Genomic DNA, 25851 nt, shown 5'->3' on the forward strand with positions numbered 1-25851 from the left:
TACGCATCAAGCAGGTCACACGCTGGATTTGATTTTGGGGGCAGGGATGATGGTGGTCTTGGATGCCTATGATGCAGTGCCATGGTCAGATCACTTTGTTCTGAAGGCTCATCTGAGCATGCCGCTCCTTTCCCGGGTGGGCAGTGAGCGGATTTACGCTTGCCCGCGGAGGCTTATGGATCCAATTGGTTTCCAGGCGGCTCTGCAGGATCCGATGCCCCCTGGCAGTACGTTAGATGAGCTGGTGGATGACTGGCATGGCCGTCTTTCCGAAGCCATCAACGCTATTGCCCCCTGCCGTCCTCTCCGAGCCCGCAAACGGGTAGCTCCTTGGTTTACCGAGGAGCTTCGCCAGATGAAGCGGTCTCTGAGACAACTAGAGCGAGTGTGGAGGCGGGGGCGCGACGAAGAGGCAAGAACATCTTATAGGACGTTTATGAAAGCCTATGAGGTGGCAGTGAAAGCAGCAAAGAGGGATTTCTTTGTTGCTTCCATTGCATCCTCTGGCTCACTCCCAGCTCAATTATTTTGAACAGTTCGGTCCTTGGTCTCCCTCTCTCAGAGAGACCACCAAATTCTTAATTCAACTATTGGCTGTGAGGCTTTTGCGAGCTATTTTGCAGGCAAAATCTTGTCCCTTCGCCGTGGCCTGCCACCCACTGTTGATACAGTAAGGGAACTGGAGACCCCTTGGCCGTCTTCTGGGTCCGTATTAGACCATTTCAGGCTGCTCTCTCAGGACGATGTTGACAGGATCCTGCAGGGGATGAGGCCAACCACCTGTCCTCTGGACCCCTGCCCATCCTGGCTGGTGAAGGCCAGCTCGGAGGGGCTACGGGACCATTTGGAGGCCATTGTTAACATCTCCCTGAGCTCTGGGGTTTTTCCAGGAGCGTTAAAGGAGGCGGTAGTGCGGCCCCTCCTGAAAAAACCATCTTTGGACCCCACCGACCCGTCCAGTTACCGCCCAGTGTCGAACCTCCCATTCCTGGGCAAGGTAATTGAGCGGGCGGGTGGCAGTACAACTGCAGGAATTCCTGAATGATGCTCTAGTCCTGTACCCATTCCAGTCTGGCTTCCGTCCTGGCCATGGGACGGAGACAGCCTTGGTTGCCCTCACAGATGACCTTCGCAGGCATCTGGATCGAGGCGGGTCAGCGCTGCTTGTGTTACTAGATCTCACAGCAGCGTTTGACACGGTTGACTATGATTTGTTGGCCAGCCGCCTTGCCGACGTGGGGATTAGGGGGACAGCCTTACAGTGGCTGGTCTCCTTTCTCCAGGGTCGGGGACAGAGGGTGGCGCTTGGGAGAGATCTATCGCCCCGTCACCCTTTGGTGTGCGGGGTTCCCCAAGGGACGATACTATCCCCGATGTTATTTAACATCTATATGCGCCCCCTCACCCAGTTGGTGCGGAGGTTTGGGCTGGGTTGTCACCAATACGCGGATGACACCCAACTTTTTCTGTTGATGGATGGCCGGCCAGACACGGCCCCAGACAATCTGGCCAGAGCTTTGGAGGCTGTGACGGCATGGTTGAAACAGAGCAGGCTGAAATTGAACCCAGTGAAGACGGAGGTCCTGCAGCTGGGATGGGGGCTGCCAGATGTTGGGGTCCAGCTCCCTGCCCTGGATGGGACACCACTGGCAACTTTGCCAGTGGTAAAGAGTCTGGGTGTGCTCCTAGATGCCTCCCTATCGATGGAGGCCCAGGTCACGCCGGTTGCCAAGTCTGCATTTTTCCATCTTTGTCAGATCAGGCAACTTGCCCCCTACCTGACGCCCCAGGACCTGGCTACAGTGATCCATGCAACGGTCACCTCCAGGCTAGATTACTGTAACTCACTCTACGCTGGGCTACCCCTGGGCCTGATCCGGAAACTACAACTGGTCCAGAATGCGGCGGCACGGGTCCTGACTGGTATACCTTACCAGTCACACATCACACCTGTCCTGCACCAGCTGCACTGGTTTCCGGTTGAATTCCGAATCAGGTTCAAAGTGTTGGTTCTTACCTTTAAAGCCCTGAGCGGGTTGGGAGTGGCATATCTTCGGGACCGCCTCTCCCTGTACGTTCCCCGGAGATCGCTTCGATCAGCGAATAAATATTTACTTGTGGTCTCCAGCCCTAAGGAAGCCCGCCTCGCTTCAACCAGGGCCAGGGCCTTTTCAGTCCTGGCCCCAGCCTGGTGGAACGCTCTGTCAATGGAAACCCGGGCCCAGCGGGACATATTATCGTTCCGCCGGGCCTGTAAGACAGAGCTGTTCTGCCAGGCGTTCAGTGATTGAAGGGGGCAGTGCCATGTCGGCCTCCCACCTTTGGGGTGGGGGAGGGTTCTCCCCACCACTGCACTTTGTTAATTTGTTTTATTGTTTGTATATTGATTTTAGTTCTTGTTTTTATCGATTTTAACTGTTCACCGCCCAGAGCCCCTGGGGATGGGCGGTATATAAATTGAAATATAAATAAATGAATAAATAAATAAATAAAGTAGTATCTGTAGTTACTAATGTTTCTGTGTCTTTAAACAGGTCTCCATTCTGTGAAGAAATAGTGTGCTGTAGAGGAGACCAAGTGCGGCTTGCAGTTCGTGTCCGAGTATTTGCGTATCCTGAATCTGCATGTGCTGTTTGGATCATGTTTGCTTGCAAATACCGTTGTGTACTCTAAGGAATCACTTCCACTTTTATACTGAAATTCCTGCTCACTATTAAGCAAATGAACTATTGAGGTCAAAGACATAAGTACAGCATTGATTGCAGGCTCTCATCCTTTCATTATGGCCCTGAACATATTTTACTTAGAAGCAAGTACCATTGATTTCAGTGGAACTTTTCTTTGTTTAGAATCATAAGCTTTAGTTCCTATACAAGAGAATAATAGTAAAATAATATTCAACAATATAATGTATAGTTCACATTGGATAAAAGTTACCACTACAATAATGTTAAATATTGGCTGTGTGATTGTGCTAAAAGATTATGGCAGAAAACGTTTGTATAAAATGTAATTAATGTATTATAAATTAAATGTCTATTTTTATCATAGTACAGTATATGTTTGTGAATAATAGTAAAGATATACAGGTTTAAATTGGTTTCCAAGTATCTTTGAACTTTTACATCTCCAGAGTGGGAAAACATGTTTTGTTGATAAACATTTTTAATTGTAGTGCAGTTATAAAGTTGGAAGAACAAGCTACATTTTGGAAAGATTTCAACTTAAGCAATCTCCGCACTGCGTGATACCTCACAGAAGGTATAACTAAATCTGATTTTTGAAAAAAGAATATTTTTATCTTGCATTCTACCAGAAGGTATGATTGTGGACAACTAGGAACTTAAGGATTTTTATTTTGTTCTTAGAATTGCATGATATGCAGAAATATTTGAGATGACACCCTGATCACCATCATGGACCTGTAGTTCACAAGCAATTTATTGGTGCTTATGTGCGGAATTTATATAGCTGCACTGATAGCTGCACTGATGCTTTTTATAGTCTCATGTTTTCAGTTGGCTTTGGGCTAATACCCAGAGACTTGTTCTACTAATTAACACCTTTCTTGCACTTGGTAAGTTAATGTATCAACATATGTGTTGCTTGTCATTTGAAAAACTGTCATGCTGTACTAAAAGGTTCAGCATCTTCAACAGAAATATTGTTTGATAGGAAACATATTACACCACAACACCTTGCTTCAGGAAGCTTAGTACTGTGTTAGCTTCCAATAAAAAAATAAGACATAGCATAGCTGAAATAACTGAAAATAATCTCTTTTGCCATCATTTCAATTTTGCTAAAGTGGTTTTGATTATGGGTGGATAAAATATGTTTAGTGAATCTAACTCATTAAGATGCATCTACAGAACTTTCTGCAAATAGAAAGTTGAGCAGCACAAATGTAGCTAAAAGTAGGTGCTATTTTATTGCAGGCTGAAAACACTGCTCATATCATCAGAGTAGGGGTGTGCGCTTCGGGTTTCCATTTTGGGTAAATTACCCGAATCGGACCCGATCCATAAAGATTAGGGATATCCGAATCGGGGCCGGCATGCTGGCCCCGATTCGGAAATCCCTAATCAAAGCTTTCCAAATCATTCGGAATGCTTCGGAAAGCTTCGGGGCTGAGTTTAAAGGGCCCTGCTGCTGCTTGCAAGCAGCACCGGGGCCCTTTAAACATCATCCCACCCCCAGCCCCCCATCAACATCCCCAGCCCCCCACCCACAACCCCACCTACCTTGTTGGCAGCAGCAGTGGCTCCGGCTCCTCTGCTGCCGCGCCACCACCTGAGCGTGTGGGAGCGGTGGGGAAGGCCACTACCGCTGCCTCCGGCCCTTCCTGCCCCTCAATTGGCCGCGATGTGCCGGCAGCCATTTGAGGGGCAGGAAGGGCTGGAGGAGGTGGAGAAAGCCCTTCCTGCCCCTCAAATGGCCGCTGCCACGCCGCCGCGCTGCAGCCAATTGAGAAGCAGGAAGGGCCGGAGGAGGCAGTGGTGGCGGCGATGGCTCCAGCCTTCCCCACCACCCTGCAGGCTCAAGCGGCGGCAAGACAGCAGAGGAGCCAAACCGGCTGGCTCCAGGCCGTCACAGCCTCGTGCTGCCGCCGCCGCTGCCGCCACTGCCACCCAGCTGTCAAAGACCCTCCCGTGAGGTAAGTGGGTGGGGGTGGAGTGGATGCCCCTGGGGGGGAGGTGGGGGGGGATTTCCTCTCCTCACTTCAGTATGCTCCAAATATTTACAGAGCATACCGAAGCGAGTAAAATACCTTAATTCCGATGAGGCTTGCCGCTTCGGAATTAAGGTATTTCTGGATTTCCCCCCCACTTCTGGTAAACCCAAAGTGGGGAACCTGAATCTCCTCCCTGTGCACACCCCTACATCAGAGTACTGAGATGTAAGAACAGAATAAAGTTGTAGGTGCAAATGCTCTGTAAAAGTAGGATTTATGTTAGATGTAAATCTGTCTCCTTTCAAATTTATTGACTTTATTAGTCAACAAATTTGCCAGTATTTTCTCAGCCTTATTTGTGAACTAAAATACTTCACAACTGAATGTGCAGTTACTTACTTTAATTTTGTCTTTGTAGTACTTAACGTTTATCTGCTCTGAGAGACTCTGTCATGTATGCCTGCCTGCAGTACATGCCATGAGTATGTTCTAATTAAACAAAAGGGCCCCGCGGGGATGCTAATAAGGAACAGAAAGGCGCAGAAACAGTAATTTCTTTAAAGTGCACCGTACCTAATTATTACCAGTGTTTAATATCACTATTAATGTCAGTAACTTCACAATCCTAGAGTCTAAAGTGCAGTGCACAAAATGAATTCATACAATCACAAATCACAATTACAGTATGTTCACATCCAAGAGTCTAAGCAATTAATTACAATATATTCACATTCGAGAATCCACATAATATTAAAGACACATCAGAGAATCTTTGAAGTTCAATTACACAATTTTCTCTTTCTCAATTATTCAATAAAGACTTGAAGTCCAACAAAATTCTTATAACAGTGTCCTCATGTGATTTCTTTTCTAGATGGGCTCCTGCAACCAGAAGCAAGGCGGTTGCCGGCTCCCAGGTGGGAGAACCCTAGGGACTCACAAGTCTTGATAGAAGGAGATTAAACAGCCTTTCAGAACCACTCGACAGGAAACCAGCACTTTGCTGTGGAACACTCTTGAACACAATCTATCCCTCGCCTCCTGATAATCTGATTGCAGAGTGGCATTCCTCCTTAACCTAAGAAATTGGCCAAAAGGTAAATTACGCTTGAGATGCGGGGGATGACACGATGCAAATTGTAAATATGAGTTCCGATCTGTTTTTTTATGGAACAGATGAACGCTGACGGTACCTTTTGCGTTCCTATAAGTAACCACATCAAGGTAATTAACACTGTCACTTCCATACTGCCAAGTATATTGTATATTTGGGTTAATTGAATTCATCCATCTCCCAAAGGACTCAACAGAACTGTTATCCTTGTAAATGAAGTACAAATCATCAATGTACTGACAAAAGTAGACTATATTATGGAAAAATGGGTTGCAATCCTTATTCATAATAAACAATTTCTCTTGCCTTATTATATCAAGATTTGCAATGCTCGGGGCTGCAGCACAGCCCATTACAACACCCTTGGTCTGCACATAAAACTGCCCGCAAACGTATGTAGGCTCGGTGCAGCTGCACCGACGGGACAGAGAGTGGACCTCTGGTGGGACACCAGGTACGACCCAGGACCAAACCTGGCCAACAGGCACAATATCTACGGACCTGTGGGGACTGAACCCTCCACTGAGCGACGAAGACTGATGGAGAGACTGCGCTCGGATTGGGATTCACTGGACCGTCAAGCCAGAGTGAAAATTATGATCTGGCTGGATACCCTTTTCAGGGAAGAGGAGATAAGGGAGCTATCGAGACACACCGGCCCCGAGGAGCCTCGAACCCGGGAGATTTGGAGTGACGTAGGAGGAGGGCGCCGACTCCACTCCGCCAGCTTGGGTGATTTAAGAATGGAGGACTATTTTAAGGCCATGGGGTGAATTGACGAGAGAGCTCTACCACCCCCCAAGGACTTTCAGACTCGGAGGAAGAGAATTCAAAAACAGTGTGAGACGAGATAGATGAACTGAAACAGGGGATGACCCAAGTGTCATGTTCTTTTATTCTTGTCAGGATGCTACGCTGTGTGATCCCTATGTAAACTTGTCCACAGCTACAGGGTATGCGGTATACTCCTGCAGAGGTGAGGGGGTCTCTACTGTCTTTTGCTGATCGTAGCATCTGTTGTATTTTTCTAGTGAGTCTGAATACTGTTTGTAGATTGTGCTTTTTCATAAGTTTTCCCATCTGATCAGTGATTCCTTTGATATATGGCAAAAACACTTTTCCTGTGGGGGACTTTATTGTTGAGACAAACATATGCATAGAGAGGCAGCTAGCAGTGACTGATCAAAGTCATCATGAGTTGCAGAAAGATGACAGGTAGCTATCACATGACTTTAGCCAGATGATGTGTTTCTCTCTATATGACAAGGATATTTGGGCTGGCACAGTGAGTCAGCACTATGGCTGTGATAGGCGAGTAATCAATATATAAGAGAACAGAGTCCTTTACTTTTGGGGCTCCAGCTCTGCGAGTTGTCTGGTGAAGCACTTTGTCAGTCAACATAATAAGTCTGTATATGTATCCACCTGTAAATATTGTATAATACACCAGCGCCGGATCCAGGCGCGCGGACACCTGGGGCAAACCTTGCCCGGACGCTCTCCTGGCGCTGCGTGATGACGTCACGTTTGTGACGACATCACACAGGGTGGGAGCCATGCGCGGCAAGCCGGCCGCTCCAGCGCCTGGTGAGCCATGGAACTGGCGGCGGTGCGGGCATGCGCTGGGACGGCTGGCTGGCTTGCCACGCGTGCAGGACCTCCCAGCCCTGCACTCAGCCACCCCGCGCGGCAAGCCAGCTGCCCCAGCGCACGCTCTCGCTGCCAACAGCTCCGCGGCTCATCAGGTGCTGGGGTGGCCGGCTTGCTGCGTGGCCAGCTGAGCGCAGAGCTAGGAGGTCCTCCGCACAGTTAGCATGCCCCGCTGCCCTGTGCCGCCTGCGCGGCAAGCCAGCCGCCCCAGCGCACGGTGAGCCACAGAGCTGGCGGCGGCGAGGGCGTGCACTGGGGCAGCTGGCTTGCCGCGCTGGTGGCTGAGCGCAGGGCTGGGAGGTCCTGCGCGGCAAGCCAGCCAGCCGCCCCATCAGCAGGGCTGGCGAGGGTCTCCCAACCCTATGCTCAGCCTCCCGGGCAGCTGGCAGCCGCGCCCGGCGCCCCCTCTTTGGCGACACCAGGGGCAGGCTACCCCCCTGCCCCCCCTCGATCTGGCCCTGTAATACACCATTTGTACTAAAGCTTGGTGTGTCGTGCCTTCTCTTGAACCTGCCACTGAGGCCAGTGCAACATAAGCATCCGCGACATTTTTTTCCTTAGTTGTTTAATTTATCCTTGGTTTAATCACTCCTGATTTCATTTCTGGAGTAGCCATTTGCTTGAAGTGTGGCATTCACATGAAAGACACTGCAGACTTGGCGAACCTGAAATATCAGCAGTGGCTGAACACACCCTAACTCAAATAGGACACAGTATCTTAGAGCCGAACCAAACGTGACGAGTTACTAGAGTTCAACTTGTGTCTGCTTACCTCAAGGTTTTTTTTTTTATTTTTTTTTTATTTTTATTTTTTACAAGGAAAGGGGAGAGGGAAAGGACAAAGGGGGGTGGAAAAAGAAAAAGGGGGGGGGAATGAACTACAAACACTAAACACTACACTTCAATGTTTCCCTTCATACTGTCATAATACAAAAATAGCTCCATAGAATAATGATGGAGTGGTTAATCATACAGAAAATAAACATTTCAAATTCTGATTAAACTTTCCTCCCCCTTCTAGGTCCCGGACGCAATTCTCTCTGTGCAACTGCTGTTGCGATGCTCTCCTCCCCCCCCCCCTCCGGCTCCTCCTTTTCTTCGTTCTTGGTGCAGCAGAGTTCTGGGTTTTTATTCTCAAAATCCTTTAGTTGATCTTCTGATAATATCTTATAGGCCTGATCTTTATATCTGAACCATATTCCTTCCGGGAATAACCATTTGTACTTTATTCCATGGTCCCTCAGAAGAGCTGCAAACTTTTTATATTTAAAACGCCGTTTCCGGACTAGAAATGGAACGTCCTTCAAAATCTTGACTTTCAAACCCATAAAGTCCAAATCCGCATTGTATGAGTTATATAGGATGGTGTCCCGAATCTTTTTAGTTGAAAAGTCAATAATGATCTCACGAGGCAACTGTCGCTTTGTTGCATATTTTGAAGAAGCCCGACGGACCTCCAAAATGGCGCTTTTAACCTCTTCTTTAGTCGTCCTCGCGGGTGTCGCCAGTAGTTCCGAGACCAAATCCCACAGATCCTCATTTTCCTCCTCTTTCACGTTTTGGAGACGCAAAATTGTCTGCGTTCGTTCCACCTGTAGCCCGATCAGTTGGTTCTCCACCAACTTCAGCTCCTTTTTTGTAGCCTTCACAAGTGACGCACTTTCCAGAGCAGACTTTTCTGCCCCCCCCGCTGCTGCCTTAATGGTTTTCACCTCGCTTTCAATTAAGCCCACCCTTTGATCAGTTTCGTTCAGCTTGTCAACAAAGGGTTTTATGGCTTCCACCACCGCCCTGCGCACCAACTCTTCGAGCGACTCCCCTTTCTGCAAGGTGGCCGAGATTGACTTACCGAGAGCGGGACTTTGCTTCTTTGCTGCCATTTGGGGGGGGGGGGGGCGCCAACAAAATTCTGGAACTCCACGAAGGGGAAGAGCGAGTCTTCTTCAGATCAACCTCTCCTTCACAAACGCTTGTAGAACAGAAGGGATTCGCTTGTTTACAGGCTTCCGCCTGTTTCTTTTACTTGCCGTTTCTCGTTGCCCGGCGGCACTCGAGGCGCCGCGCACATCTGCCGGCCTCCATAGGGACAAACGGGCAATTCCCCCCCCCGCATTGATTTCGGGGAGTTCTTCCCGCCGCGTCCCGGACCCTGGCTCCCTCCCTGGGAGTCCTGGGGGCTAATCCTTACGGATCAGCCGCCCGGTCAGGGTGCCCGGTCGTTTCCTCCCGGACCAGCCGAGAGGAGCGTCCGGCATGGCTGAGAAAACGAAACCGAATCCTGCTTACCTCAAGGTTTGATGGGAAGTGTAGGAAGTGTAGTTCCTTGCAGCTTGAAGTTTAACCTTTACAGAGCGGCAGGGAGGGAAGTCCAGGCGTGGGGCTCTTGCTGGGCACCCCTTCCCCTTTGCTGGGTGTGTGTGGGGGTTCAGGGCCCCTCTCCTGCCCCCCTTCCCCGCAAAGTAGACAGGGCACCTGGCCGCTGCTAGGGCGGCTTCAGGCAGGGGTTGGGCAAAGAGGGCAGCAGACAGAGCGCCCAGAGCATCGCTGCATCTTTCCCCCCTTGCTCGCCGGGCCCCTGCCCGAAGCTGTGCAGCCTGGAGCTGCATAGCCTGGCATGCTCTGCCTTTCCCCACTCGCACGGTGCGTCACTTCATCTCCCCCCCCCCACTCGCCTGGCCCCTGCAGAGTGATAGAAACAAAGCAGGGAAACCCCGGGTAGTCAAAAGCTACAAGAAACAATACCGGGAATAAACAGTCAAAATTTTTGGATTTTTATAACAATATATTGGTGCAAAATGTGCAAAAGTGCAAAGTGTCAACAATAAATACAATCTATAATAAATACAAGGTAACAATTATACAAGGTAACAGTTGTTTGTCCGTGTTTTTGTAATGTTCATAAAGAAACGTCTGGGTGAGAGCTGCAGCAGAGCCTTCTTAGGAATGTAGGCAGACAGTCCCACAGAGGAGGGTGACCACAATCCAAATCAAATGAAAATATTGATGTGCCGACGGGATTATGCTTGCATATTATACCATTCCCGTTTCGTATACACAACTTCTTCCTGGGCACAGTTATTGGACTGTGGACATAAAGTCAATGTGTATTAAATATATTATCACATATAAACAATCAGAAATTGCATCTCATATTAAAAATATATGACTCACTGTACACCTTCCTAATGGTCTTCAATTAGAACAGCTCACCACATGATATTTTCATTACTGGCATGAACCACCATTTCAGTGCAACGGACATTTATTACAACAAAAGGGGACTCCAATATATACAAAAGCTGACTAGCTAATTAATTCCCTTTAGGACATAACATCTCTTAAAGATACAGTTACATCCATCATCCAACAAGCATCAAAATACAAACATACAACAAGGGCTCAATTTGAATGACTAGATACTCTCTGTGATACAGCCATTAGGAGAAAAGGCAAAACACACTAATCTAACCACTAGGACTTACTATCTTAAAAAACAGAATAAACAATCATATTATTGAATCAATTTGCATAGCTAAACACCCTCTGTACTATGGCCATAATGAAAAGAGGCAAAATACACTGATCTAACCACTAGGACATTACCCTAAGAAACAGGAATAATCAATCTCATTGTTGAGTCCATATGGTGCCAGACTCTTTAGTTTGAATATCCACTTTGTTTCTAATTGGAGCAGCTTTCTGGGGCTATCTAAAGTGTAAGGTTCCTGGATCATATCCACTACCGTGATCTTAGATTCATGAAATTTGTGCTGACATGCAGTGTAATGTTGTACCAGTGGCGCCTCACCTACCCTGTTCCTAATTCTCGAAATGTGTTCTTGAATTCTAATTCAAACTAAAGAGTCTGGCACCATATGGACTCAACAATGAGATTGATTATTCCTGTTTCTTAGGGTAATAATCCCTAGTGGTTAGATCAGTGTATTTTGCCTCTTTTCATTATGGCCATAGTACAGAGGGTGTTTAGCTATGCAAATTGATTCAATAATATGATTGTTTATTCTGTTTTTTAAGATAGTAAGTCCTAGTGGTTAGATTAGTGTGTTTTGCCTTTTCTCCTAATGGCTGTATCACAGAGAGTATCTAGTCATTCAAATTGAGCCCTTGTTGTATGTTTGTATTTTGATGCTTGTTGGATGATGGATGTAACTGTATCTTTAAGAGATGTTATGTCCTAAAGGGAATTAATTAGCTAGTCAGCTTTTGTATATATTGGAGTCCCCTTTTGTTGTAATAAATGTCCATTGCACTGAAATGGTGGTTCATGCCAGTAATGAAAATATCATGTGGTGAGCTGTTCTAATTGAAGACCATTAGGAAGGTGTACAGTGAGTCATATATTTTTAATATGAGATGCAATTTCTGATTGTTTATATGTGATAATATATTTAATACACATTGACTTTATGTCCACAGTCCAATAACTGTGCCCAGGAAGAAGTTGTGTATACGAAACGGGAATGGTATAATATGCAAGCATAATCCCGTCGGCACATCAATATTTTCATTTGATTTGGATTGTGGTCACCCTCCTCTGTGGGACTGTCTGCCTACATTCCTAAGAAGGCTCTGCTGCAGCTCTCACCCAGACGTTTCTTTATGAACATTACAAAAACACGGACAAACAACTGTTACCTTGTATAATTGTTACCTTGTATTTATTATAGATTGTATTTATTGTTGACACTTTGCACTTTTGCACATTTTGCACCAATATATTGTTATAAAAATCCAAAAATTTTGACTGTATATTCCCGGTATTGTTTCTTGTACCCTGCAGAGTGATGCCAGGCTATGGAGCTCCGGGCCGCGCAATCGGGGAGGTGGGGGATGAAGTGATGCACAGGGAAAGTGGCAGGAAAGGCTCCCGGAGCATCGCTGCATCTCCCCCCCTCGCTTGCCTGGCCCCTGCCCGGAGCCACGTGGCCTGGAGCTGCATAGCCCAGCATCGCTCTGCAGGGGCGGGATGAGAGGGGGAGATGAAATGGTGCTCTGTGCGAGCGGGAGAAAGGCAGAGCATGCTGGGCACCTTTCCTTCCGCTTTCCCAGTGCATCACTTCATCCCGCCCCCCCCCCCGCTTGCCCAGCCCCCTCCACTCTGAGCGCCCTGTCTGCTGACCTCTTCCCCCAGACCCTGCCTGAAGCTGCACTAGCAGCAGCCAGGTGCCCTGTCTGCTGTGCGGTGAAGGGAGGGCAGGAGAGGGGCCCTGCCCCCCCCCACACACACCCTACACTTCCCATCAAACCTTGAGGTAAGCAGACATGAGTTGAACTCTAGTAACTCATCACGTTTGGTTTGGCTCTTGTTCCAGGACACTACAATACTGGACAACACATCCAACTACTTTGTCAGATTGCACAGGGAAGCCATTGAAATTCCTAAGCATAAGTACAATTTCAACAGGAAAGAAGAGAGTTTAAAAATGAATAGGGTGTTGTCTCCAGTCCTGAAAAACACCAGACTAATAAAATACTCTACATCTTACAATAGCCCTGCAGATAAGATTAGCATATCAACCACCAATCCATATGCAAAAGATCCTCCTCAGGATGCAGTGAAGCTTCCCTCCATTAGCATTCCGTACCCTGGGAAACTTACAGAATGACTGAGCCCAAACCCACCTTCCTGAATAGATATAAATTACCTGCTAACATCTTCTCCACACATTGACATTGAGAGATCTCTGTCTTTCGGTGCTACACCTCTGAAGATGCCAGTCACAGCTGCTGGTGAAACTTCAGGAACTACAATGCCAAGACCACGACCATACAGCCCGGAAAACCACCAACAACTAACGTTCTCTGGCTGTGAAAGCCTTTGACAATATAACATTTGTTTTTGTTTTCTTTTTGCCTTGGAGAAGCAGTCTCTTAGGTTTTATACCCATAACAAAAGTATGGCTCCAGATATTTAAATACGTTTATATACAAGTTCTGATTTGTCCTGTCATTTAGGCCTGTTGGTGCCATGTTTCCTGGAGAAATGTACTTCTAAAGAATTATTTGAATTAACTGTTGATCTTTTATTCTGTAAACAAATAATTAGAACTGGTCTTTACACATTTCTACCAATGTGTCATGAGCTTATCAATATGACAGCAATAATCCCATATTCCTTTGAAGATCACTGCCTTTGGTGCCCCGATTTGTGTAAAGTCATTGGTTGTAAGGGGAATATAAATAAAATGCAGAGTTCTTCAAATAAAATCCTCTTACAAGAAGCTACTGTGGAGTTACTTGCAAACAGGTCCTAAATATACTTGTTGAATCATTTTTATACTGCAGCAGATTGTTAGAGATTACATTTTAAACACTAATCCATTTTGTCAGATGCAGGCATGTTTTCTCCCTTACAGGATACTGAGTATTAAATTTAGTGTGTATCACATCCATGATCTTTATTCTATCCATGATGATGTTGATATTCTTGTTTATACAGAGCTGTTTCATTTTACTTAGTTTATTTTGCTGTACCTGTCTGAAGTATCATGAATAATTCAAAATCATAACTGAGATGTAGAAATAAGAGAAGGAATACTAGTGAATACAAATGTGTAATAGCACATCTCAGTTCTCAACATCCCATCCTGTAGTGATATATCAAAATTAAAATAATTAATTCAAGCCAGGCTGTGTAGGATAGAACAAAGCAAAACTAAATGAAAGAGCCAAGGACAAGAACTGTGATTTAGCTGATTTAGCTGGGGTAGATCAGAGCATACCAAAGATACTTCGGGTTTCTTCGTATACATGGAGGTATAACTGGGATTTTTCATCTAAAAATGTAATGTGTGAATACATTAAACAAATGTCTGAAGTAGTGTTGCTGGGTCCCTTGACTTCCCCGATGGGAGATTGGGAGCCTGGTACCTACCTTGCTGCAGCCCCAGGTTCTGGTTTAACGTGCACATGCTCCCAGTTTGTGTGATGATGTCACTTCTGGGAAGTGGATTCCCGGGCTGGGTCAGCCACTGGGGGGCAGGATTCAGCTTGAAACAGGCCCGCTGTGAGGTGCATTTTGGCCTACATCAGGCTGCTGAGGACTCAGGAGTGCACCATGCACTAAACTAAAAGCAGAAAAGAGTCAATAAGCAACAGCCACAAGTTTCCTTAGATTCTGCCTAGGGTTGTACATTTCCTTGACAAGAGAAAATTTTGGTATCTCAAAGACCTTTCTGAGTTCCCGAACTAGGGCTTAAGATACTTGGACAGTAAGTCTTGATAAATCTCAGACAGGCTTAGACCAGGAATTTTGTTTTCTGTTCTAGTTCTCAACTGCAGACATGAAAGAATGATGGCCATACTTTGAACATGGTGAAGTGGCACCATCCTGCTAAGGACTGCTGTTCCCAGATTCCTACTTGGTCATGCTTTTTCTACATTTGCAGCAGCGTTGAACAGATATTATTCTTATGGGGGAGAGAGGTGTGCTAGAACCATCCAGTAGATATTATCAGTGACTGAACTTCCCCAGTCCAGCTGTCTGAACTCCTTTCACTTGGAGGGTTAAACTTGGGCCTTCTGCATACAACTCACGCGCTCCGGACCTCCGGGCTATCCCATAAGAAAAGACCATTCAGGGGCGTTTGTGTCGGCCGCCGTCGCTGGTTTCTAGGAAAGGCTACAATGCTGACTTTTAGAACTTAAAGCACCGCGGCCGGCTGAGTCACATCCTTCCGAGGCAACCGTGTCTAATCCCTCCTTCCCCGCGAGACACCGGAGCCTCGTGGCTGAAAGAAGTTTTATTCGCGTCTTTTATTTGCCTGCCTGCCGCCCTGGTTTCCCACAGCCAGGAGGCGGTGTGGCCTGCCGGAGCAGGGGGAGGGACGCCATTGCTTTGGGCTCAGGCGATTCCCGCCCTTCACGCTCCCCTCCCAGCCGCTGCTTCGCTCTGTGCTCTCAGTGGCGGCGCTACCGGCTTCGTCGCCGGTGACTGGGCTGCGCTCGGCGCCTCACGCGCTCGGCTTCATGGTCAAAGGCTGGAAGGAGGATGAAGACGGCGGATCGTGAGCGGCGGCGGCGGCGGCAGCGGAGAGGGTGAGGACGAAACGGACAGCCCGCAGGCTTTGCTTTCCCCGCTGAGGGAATGGCTCACGCCGGAGCCGCGGGGGGCGGCGAGCCCTGGCCGGGTGCCTCCAGCAGCAAAGATTACGCAGGAGAAGGATGCAGCGGCCAGGCAGCGGTGCTGGTGCGAGACGCTCTGTCGCTGGAGGACATCCTGAGGCTCTACAACCAGCCCATCAACGAGGAGCAGGCGTGGGCCGTTTGCTACCAAGGCTGCGGCGCCCTCCGCGCTCGGCTTCGCCGCAGGGAGCCCCCGGCCAACAGGGTAGAGAGCCCGGCGGACATTCGCATCTGGAAGGATGGAGCCGTCACCCTGGACACCGACGCCAGCGGCCGGAGCCTGCCAGGAGCAGGTAGAGTGGCCTGGGGAAGCTTCTCAACTCTCTTCCCCTCCAGACAGCCGGAGTCGCTTGCCCCCCTGCGGGTTTTCTTTCCGGAAGGATGGATATTCCCACCCCGCTTGCTGTCAGCTACCTCCCCCTTGTCCGCTCTTGCGTGTCAAAGATCCTTGGCTATGCAGTGCGAGGTCGGGGGAAGGGATCTTAGCCCCTCCCTCCCTTTCTCCGTCTCTTCTCTGTTTTCCCATGAATATGGGCTGCCTCTAGAATTCTCAGCCTTTCAACGTAGGAAAATGTTTCCTTGCCTTCAAATGGTGCATTATGGCTGATGGCTGAGACGAGTCTGCAGAGTGGCTTAGTTATGCTTAAACCTTGGTTTGTGTGTGAGGGGTTTGTTTTTAGATAGATTAGGAAAAATAGCCCCTTGTTCCATTTCCACCTTATGTACTGCAATACAGATGAGCTGCATGTGATCTAGATAGACGGTGTAAAATGGATGGATGTTGCGCATCTGGGTATTTACCAGAATTATCCCAGTTCTTTACGGAAACCAGAATTTTCCTTTCTCTTGCTTGGAGAAAGCCTGTAGAAGAGAAAATGATGCAAAGCTGTGCATGTAGGTCAGCATGAGGATGGGGGGAGGAGGGCACTGCCAAGCAAAACAAAGACAGCAGCTGTCAGAGCTCAGGCATGCTGTTAGCAGGAGGTCTTAATGTCTCTTGGCTTTGTGCCTTTGTTTTGTGTCCTTTCTTACCCAAAACAAGCAAGACTGCAATCCTAAACCAATATATTTGGGAGAAAATTCCATGAATATTAATAGGACTTGAAAAGCTGATCCCACACACCCCTATTTGTTAGGACAAATAAGCAGTGTAATGCCTCAGATGAGAACAAATACTCTAACATGCATACATTTACATTTTATTTGCAGTCTTCATTATAATCAGGATTTTGACCAGTTTATATAAGCATATTTTAAAAAGTGACTTGGTGCATTTCTGCCTTGGAAATGTGTGTGCAATAGGTTGAACAGATTGCATGCTTTTGTATTATATGTACTTTATGTGCGTAAGTAGAATAATATGATCCTATATGATAGGTGCCTTATAAAGTGCCCTCAAATATCTCTGATTATGGTAGTTACTTTAAACATACTTTTAAAAATAGATCAACACTCTTAAGTACTTTTCAAAGCCACCTCAACATAAAGCCATTTAGATTGTAAACAGATTGTACCAATTATTTTACTTGTAGAAACAACAACATAATATGTATGGTAAAAAAACAAAGTAATATGTATGACAAGTGACACACAGCATGACTCATAAAGATCTTAATTGGTGCACTGTAAGAGGACATAATAGAACAAGAAGTTATACTAAGGCTGTAATCCTATGCATAATTTAAGCCCCATTGAACACAATGGGGGTGAGTTTAACTAAATCAATGTTGGATTGTGCTATAAGAATTCAGTATATGTTTGATTTTATTAGAACACAATATGAAATTTGCTTATTCCATTGCTATGGTGAGAACAATGGGAAAATCTGTGGTACAATTTAATGTCAGCCTAGCTATGTGATGTTGAGCTATCCATAAACTCTTTACGAAGCTAATGATGGCTGTAAATTCCACAGCACATGCTAGATGGACTTCTTCATTTACTAACTTGGGTGGAGAATACCATCATTGAGTAGGTATAATGAACTCCTGAGTGTCTGGGATAAGGATCCAAGGCTTTCAGATTAGATAATGCAACACCCAGACACATTTTAAGTTCAGAACAACATGTATGGCAATTGTTGTGAAAGTTTTATTTTGAAGAGAACTCTAAAATTTGACATATTTTCAGAGGGCTAGCTATGAATTCCAAAAGGAAGATATGGTATTTGTCTATTTATCCCTTTGATTAATATTGTTCTGACACCTGTTGCTTTCAGAATGTAGTACAGAATATGCAACACTATCACAGTGCAGTCCTAAGGACACTTTCCTGGAAGTAAGCCCCACGGTGTAGACTTAAGTAGGATTGATTAGGCTGGCACTGTCGGTTCTCTTTCATGTGCAAGAAGAATTCAGGTATTATTACAGTAATATTTGAATCTGTCCAAGGGAGGGTGGGGAGGAGAATCTGCATCTTGCATTTGGCATGTCTTTTTTAAATTGCTACAGAAAGCAAAGGCTTGCAGGAGTATGAAAGAGGTCCTTCTAGAGCATTAGCTGAGATTGTATCAGGACAAGGCTATACAACCTTGTGATCTGCTCTTTCTGTCACATTGATAGAAAGAAATTTCCTGCTTTCTTCAGCAAGCATTTGGATAATGTAGGCAAAGGAAGCATGCAGGTCCAATTTTAACAGTGGAAGAGTTGTGTATGTGCAAACAATGCAGAAAGCAGTGCTTATCTCCTTGAAGCCCCTTTCCCCAAACATTTTCCTTCCAGCTGAGCACTCATTAGAAATTGCAGCTCAGTTAACCAAAGAAACATGTCAGAGGCAGACTGAAGCAAGGTAAGCCATGAACAGGGTCTTTGTGCCCCTTTTAAATGTTAAAACTGGACACCTCCCACTTCCTTACATAATAGGGCAGACCCGGGTTTAAACATATAGATTGTGTCCAGTTAAATTCTTACCACATAAGTAGGAGTAAGGCATATCCTCAGCCATTCTCTTGTTAGCCCTGACTGCATTGTACATGATCAAATAATGTTGTAGCATGCTCAGAATTCCATTTGGTAGTACCATGAAGTAACCTTGGTTAGAATTGTTGGAAGATTCCCTTTCATTTATGTGGAGTGATACATGTAATCAAACGTGGTTAATGTTATCTATTGGATTCATTCCTTGGAAAAAAATTCAGCCTCATTGGGGCAGCCTTTCAAATGATTTCCTTTGAGGGAATCTATTAATAATGTGTGTTATACTCTATGGTCCGTACTAGACTATAGTTTAAAGGGGAACCAGCAGCTACTCGGGGTCCCACTTTAGATCAGAGCATTGAATGCAGTGGTAGAGATGAAAATACTGTTTCCCCTCCTTGGTGGCTTTACCAGTCAACATACATACATTTACCAACCCTTGGAGGGGGAAAAGACAGACTTTTGTTGCATCTTTTAATCCAGTTAGAAATGTGCACCCCCATCCCATAGACTAGTCAAATGGATAATTATCCATTGGTTGGATCCTGTGGTTCTGTTTTGGTGACACTAAAGCCTTCTTTCTTTTGCAAAAGTGTGTTCTGCTGGAGAAATATTTCTTGCTTTGGAAGAAGGCTCTACTGCTATTGGCACAGAATACTAGGCCCAACATGTTATCTTTTGATAATGAACATTCAAATGTTGGTTAGAATTTTGAATGGGGATACAGTTGGTCATTTATGTTGTCTGAGCTATTGAAATAGCAAATGCAGCAGACTTTGTTTAGTGATGCCCAGCTATGCCATTTTGTTTCACCTGATGAAAAGGAGGGAAAAATAAATATTTGCATAGTTTGTCTTGTTGAAAGGAATATCAGACAGCTTACCCAGTCTTCCTTCCAGCAAAAACTTTTTCTTTGAAGACAGTTAAATCTATCAGTCAGATTGTAATGTTCCACAAACAAATTAAGAACAAGTGAATAGCACCATACCAGAGGTGGATAAGAGCAAACAATGTCAAGTCAAGTAAATGGAGATCGTTCAGACAAAAAAAATTATGCCATAATGCATACTGTAAGGAAAAGTGAGGAAAACCTGTCATAACTGGCTAATGAAACTTATGAAAAAGCATTATCTCAAATACAACAGTTAACTGGATCTTGAGTACAAAATATGTATAGCCACCACACCTCTGTTAAACATGTGCACCCTGCTTTAACAGCCTGTCTCTAGTTCTGGCTGGCGTGGATACCTCAAAGGCAATGAATTCTACTTACATACCCATCATTTTAAAAAAGTCTCTCTATGTGATTTTGTTTGTCATTCATAGCTCCAGTTTAGATGTAAATGTGCTTGGTTAAAACTCAGAATATGCAACATTACAAATGGAATAATTTAAAGAAAATGTATTTTATTTTATTTATGTCATTTATAGTCCGCCTTTTTCACTGAGACTCAAGGCGGATTACATAGTGTGAGATTAGTACAATCAGTCTCAAGAACATTTCCATACGGTATCGAGGACATTTCCATAAACAATGCCATAGGATTTTACAAAGATATAGCATTAGCAAGGATCCAATACAGAGTTGAAGAATTGCTGCAAAAGAACATAATACATTCTAGGACTGACATTAGATAACATGAAGCACAGGTAGTATATAGGAGTACATATTTAAAGCAACAGATAATATGCAAGGCAACATAGTGGTGAAGTCTATGGTCCTTAACTCATTAGTGAAGCACCTGAGACCCCCTCCCTACAATACTTCCCTCCTATCTGAGTAAAAAGCCTTTTTGAATAATTCAGTTTTGCCTCGTTTATGGAAAGCCAGGAGAATGGGAGCTCTCCTGACCTCCTCAGGCAGGCCATTCCACAGGGTCAGGGCAGCACAGATAAAGCCCATGTGTGGGCTGCTATTGATTTCGTTCATGTGCAGGCTGGCACCTGCAGGAGACCCTGTTCAGATGAGCAAAGCTGCCGTGGAGGGACATAGGGAGGGAGGCGGTCCCATAGGTATGCTGGGCCAAGGCCGTGAAAAGCTTTGTATGTAATAACGAATACCTTGCATTGAGCATGGTAACTGTTTGGTAGCCAATGGAATGACTGGAGGATGGGAGTGATGTTCACGTTCCTGCTCACTCCTGCTAACAGACGAGCTGTAGCATTTTGCACCAGTTGGAGCCTCATAGTTAACTTAGATGGGAGACCAATGTATAGTGCATTACAATAGTAATGCACTATACATTACTGATACTATAGCATGGATTCATTACTGATACTATAGCATGGATTCCATGATACTATAGCATGGATTCAGGTGGCCAGGTCAGCCATGTTGAGATAAGAAGCCATCTTCCAGGCAAGAGTGAGATTGTAGTAAGCATTTTTTGTGGCTGCCTTAACTTGTGTTTTTTTTTTTGTAGTAATGCTGGATCCAGTATAACCCCTAGGCTCTTAACTGAGTCTGCAAGGGTCAGACGAACGCCATCAAAAGTGGGGAGTACAATGTCTTTCACGATCTCTGCTTTCCCAACAAGCATCAAGTCAGTCTTGTCTGGGTTCAGTTTCTTATTTTTCAGCCATTTCACCATGGCTGTTAGGTAGCAATCTAAGATTTCTGCTTCATCCTGTAGGGACCTGGATAGCGAGATATAGAGATGGGTGTCATCTGCATATTGATGACATCCCACTCCATAGCTGCGAATGAGTTCTCCTAAAGGTTTTACGTAGAGGTTGAATAACATGGGAGATAAGATTGTGCTCTGTGGAACCCCACAAGATAGTTCCCATGAAGAGTTAAGCCTTTTTAAAGCAGAGTTAAAACTTCCCATGCATAATGTTGTTAGTTTTTGAACCCAAGTGGTATATTTATATTGTCAGTGCTTTTGTTGTATAGTGCCTTACATTCTTCTTAAATTAGACAGCTGCTGTAGCATAGAGGTTAAGTGGTTGGGATATAAATCAGCCCTCTGCCAGTTTGACTCCTATTACAGCCTTGAGCTCCGCAGGTGGCCCTGGGTAAGCCACACCTCTCAGCCCCAACTCTCCAGCTGTATTGTGGGGATAATAATAACACTGACTTTGTTCACCGTTCTGAGTGGGAACTTCTCTGTCCAGAAGGGTGTTATATAAGCACACTATTATTATAAATTCAAGAAATAATAATTAATAAATATGTGGAATTCTTCATTTCCCTCCTTCAATGAGAATAAAGGAAACAGCCAACATGAGGAAGTGGGGGAACCTCTCTCCTGCTTAGGATGGAGGCTGTCAGGCTGTGTATCTATCTCTGTATGTTCCCCCCATTGATGCATATCACTATAGTGCTCAGTTTAGGAGCCTGAGGTGCATCCTGCACAGCACAGAAAATGGGATAACCCCTGTCTTTATGCTGTGCCATTCAATAATTCTGTGATACAAGTTGGGTCTGGCAATGCCTTGTTTCTCTCAGCGCACGGTTGGTGGTCACTAACACCATAAAAAAATTACAGGAGAATGTTGGAAAGACTAGAATTTGAGGATGTTCTTAATTTTTTCTCATGCTGTTACAAATACTTCTGTGCTTGAAAAAACACAAAGTATAGCAACTTGGTGTAGTATGATAATTATTTCTAGTACTTTTTGAAGTTTACATCTCTCTCTCTCATTTGCAGCTACACATTGCCACTTTTAAAAATTCTTTCTCACTACTATTTCCTTCCCTCCAGTGATTGCTTCTGGGGTGAAGGAAGGCTGACAGCACAATCCTATTAAAGTCAATGGCTTAGAATGGTGTAACTCTGTTTAGAATTGCAGAATTGCCATGTAAGTCACCCTCATGAACCCCTATAGATCTCCATTTATCTCAGAGAATCCTAACCATAGAATTCCTTAAGCAGAGAGCAGGAGCAAGAAAAATGCAACACATTAGAATGCCTGAAGAGCACATTGTTCCAGATAACTTGAGTCACTCTATTATAGTGCTGTTCTAAGCAAAGTTACACCCTTCTAAGTTCCTGGATTTAGAATGGCACTGTAAATCATTACTTTGCATTTAATTACTAGAGGTGTTGGTGCCTTAAAAATATTGTGGATAAAATTGCAGCTTTAAAGTAGGTCAATATGAAATGAGGGAATTGTTTAAATACCAGTTTAGCATACTTGTTATATGTATAATATTATTGAGCATCAGTTTCCCTTATGCATTAAGTGTTAAGCAATACAGATCATGATAGCTACATGAATAAAAAAACACAAAAAATTGGTAATTCTTGCGGTATAGCTGTGATTGATGGAGAGTCCTGTGATGTCATAACTTATGGCAATCCCAGGTGGGGTTTTTATGGCAAGAGACTGACAGAGGTGGTTTGCCATTGCCTATCTCTGCTACCCTAGTCTTCTCTGGTGGCCCCCCTCCAATTACTAACCAAGGATGACCCTGCTTAGCTTCTGAGATCTGACAAGATTGGGCTTGCCTGGGCTATCCAGGTCAGGGTACAGCTGTGATTATAGCTATGTAAATGAAGGCCTCTTAATAGACACAATATTTATGTAATTCAGACTGGAGACCTGTGAGAGGGTTTAATTCCTTCCTGTGGGTTTGCTGGTTAAAACTCAAGCTCGAATTCTTCCTCCAAGCCTTGACAACAAAACAGATGGATGTGCCTGTCTTGATCGGACGGGGAGATGAGACATTGCGGTCCTTAAGAGTTAATGTGACTGGCTAGATTATCAAGTAGCAAAAATTGGAAACTATATACTCTCATTTATGTCACTAATTGATACTCTTCTATAATAACCCTATTTTGGTGTTTTTTATTTTATGAGGCTCCCCCAAATAGGCCAGTTTAGTCTAGGCTCATCAGAGTGTGGGAGCTCAGCCATGTTGGCCAGTCAGCACTTGGATGGGAGATCACCAAGGAAGACTGGAGTTGCTATGTGGAAGGAAGCACATAGGGGTTGCTATGTGGTCGCTATGTGGAAGGAGGCAATGCCAAATCACTTCTACTCCTCTCTTGCCTGAAACGCCCTGTAGATGGGGTTGCTATGAGTCAGTTACAACTCAGTGACACCTTCATCTTCTCCGGGGGATCTTAAACCGTGCTCTGTTTTCTGACTCTCTATTCCTGTGCCTGGGATAAGAGTGTGATGTGAGGTCTTGCACAGCAGGTGTCTTTGTGTGTTCTATTGAGGCTCTAACTTCTTAAAAAAAACTTTAACTAAAATATATTAGTAAAAGATTATTACAACAGTTCGAGAACTTCTTGTCTGAACTTCATACCTATTATAATTGGTTTCATATTCCCTAAAAGAGGGATAAAGACATACTGAAACTTCTTTTCCTTTCACATACTTTTGTGAATCCTTTTATGCCTGTGAGTACTGAGAAAACATGGTTTTGCGTAGTCAGTGCACACAAGCCATGACTTTGGTAGTTCTTAGCTTTCTTCTTTCAGTTCACTTCAGATAATGATTCTTAAAGCAACAATCAAAATGCTTCCCTTGCCCCAGTCTTACTTGCAAGAGAATAAACTATTTGCTGGTGGATATGTGTGTATGCACTAGAGTTGCCAGGTCCAGGTTGAGAAATTCCTGGAGATTTGGGGGGTGGAGGCTGGAAAGGGTGGGGTTTGGGGAGGGGAGGGGCCTCAGTGGAGTATAATGCCAGGGAGTTCACCCTTCAAAGCAGCCATTTTTTCCAGGGGAACTGATCTCTGTGGCCTGGAGATTAGTTGTAATTCTGGGAGATCTCCAGCTACCACCTGGAGGCTGGCAACCCTAGTATGCACATGAATATGTATATATAGCATGTATTCTGAGAATTGTCCTGAGGGCCAAACAATTATTAACTACTCTCTTGAAAGTCTGTTTGTTTGCATGAAATAGAACTTAGAGATGGGACAGGCAGCCTCATATGGCCTTACAGGAACAGGGTTAAAGATTATTTTAGAAGGATATCCTTTTATCCAATAAGTGTTTGTATTGTCTTTATTAAAGAATTGCTATAGAAGAAGAAGGTATTAATATCTCATATTTCATAGTATAAGAATTTTTTGCCTGCTCATAAGAAATTTTGACATTGTATCCAAATTTAATGTATCCTGAAAAAAATGTAATTGGAAAAACCTACAATTATGAAAACAAGAGCTACTGATACTAAAAATAGTAAATGTTGTGTCTGTTTTTTAATTTTACTTTATACCTACCTTTCTTACTGAGACTCGAGGCGGATTACACAGTGTATATCAATGTTATGAATGGGATGAAACAACTGATAAGCAATGTAATAGGACTGGAATTACAGCAATCTAAAATAAATCATAGAGCATTAGACATGATATGTTAAAAAGTGCAGAAAATGGTATTACATAGGCATAAAACAAAATAGTAAGAATAGGATAATAGTACAGAAAATAGATAATATATACTATGCATGGAGGTATATTGGTCATAATCCCATTCCCTTTATAAAAAGCACCTTCCTGAACCATTCTGTTATAATACAGTCCTATTACCTTTGTATAAATGCCTTCCTGAACAATTCTGTTTTACATAGTTTACGGAATGACAAAAGCATGAGAGCCTTCTTGACTATATGTAGAGTGGGGACTACAACAGAGAATGTACACATACAGGCAGATGTTGATGCCTGAGGGTGCCCATCCATTAGTAGGATGGCACCCTCAGAAGACCTTGCTCAGATAAATGAAGCTGTCATGGTGGAGTAAAGCAAGAGAGGTAATCCTGTAGATCCAAGGACATGCAGGGCTTTGTATGTGATGGCCAATAATTTGAACTGACCCTGGTAACTAATGAGTAGCCAATAGAGTTGCCAAGTTCCCCTGGGCTGAAAGCGAGGGATCGAGGGTTGTTGAGGAGACATGCCAGTGGGGCGTTACCTTGCACGTATGTGCTCCAGAACATTCCTGCATTGCTCTGGGAATGACATCATTTAGTTTTGGGGGGCAGTTTTTACTGAATTAGCCCCTGGTGCAACATGTCATTTCCCTCCCACATCACACTGAGAATGACATTAATTCCAGTGTGACATGGGTGCATTCTGGAGTTTCCAGCCCCGTTCCTGTACCTTTCCCCCTTACTAGCCTGGTGAGAGGTGTTGGGGGTGGAGGCTGGAAGCAGGGGATTCCCTGCCCCCACCGGTGGGAGGGGGGTGGAACTGTAGAGTCCCCTGAAGTGACTATAGATTGGGTGGAATATGTATGCTTTGGTTAGCTCCTGATAATAACTGAGCTGCAGCATTCTGTACCAACTGGAGGCTCCAGATCAGCTTCAAGGGCAGACTCATATAGAGTCTAGTCTCTCTGTTACCATGGCATGGATCCAGATGGCCAGAACAACTGAGTCAAGGTAGA

The 25851-nt window shown here is 44.9% G+C and overlaps 2 protein-coding genes across 2 annotated transcripts in view; both read left to right on the plus strand.

Moving 5' to 3' along the window:
• Window positions 1-2985, plus strand: part of CEP76 (centrosomal protein 76) — a 29620-nt gene extending 26635 nt beyond the window's left edge. The window contains exon 12 of the mRNA XM_054985443.1: window positions 2535-2985. Coding sequence (XP_054841418.1) covers window positions 2535-2673 — 139 coding nt within the window. The 3' untranslated portion in view covers window positions 2674-2985. The remainder of the gene's footprint in view (window positions 1-2534) is intronic.
• A 12519-nt stretch (window positions 2986-15504) lies between these two features.
• Window positions 15505-25851, plus strand: part of SPIRE1 (spire type actin nucleation factor 1) — a 116209-nt gene continuing 105862 nt past the window's right edge. The window contains exon 1 of the mRNA XM_054985315.1: window positions 15505-15877. Within this exon, the coding sequence (XP_054841290.1) occupies window positions 15547-15877 (331 nt within the window). The 5' untranslated portion in view covers window positions 15505-15546. The remainder of the gene's footprint in view (window positions 15878-25851) is intronic.

This window comes from Eublepharis macularius, chromosome 7 (genome assembly GCF_028583425.1).
Source record: "Eublepharis macularius isolate TG4126 chromosome 7, MPM_Emac_v1.0, whole genome shotgun sequence".
Lineage (NCBI taxonomy): Eukaryota > Metazoa > Chordata > Lepidosauria > Squamata > Eublepharidae > Eublepharis > Eublepharis macularius.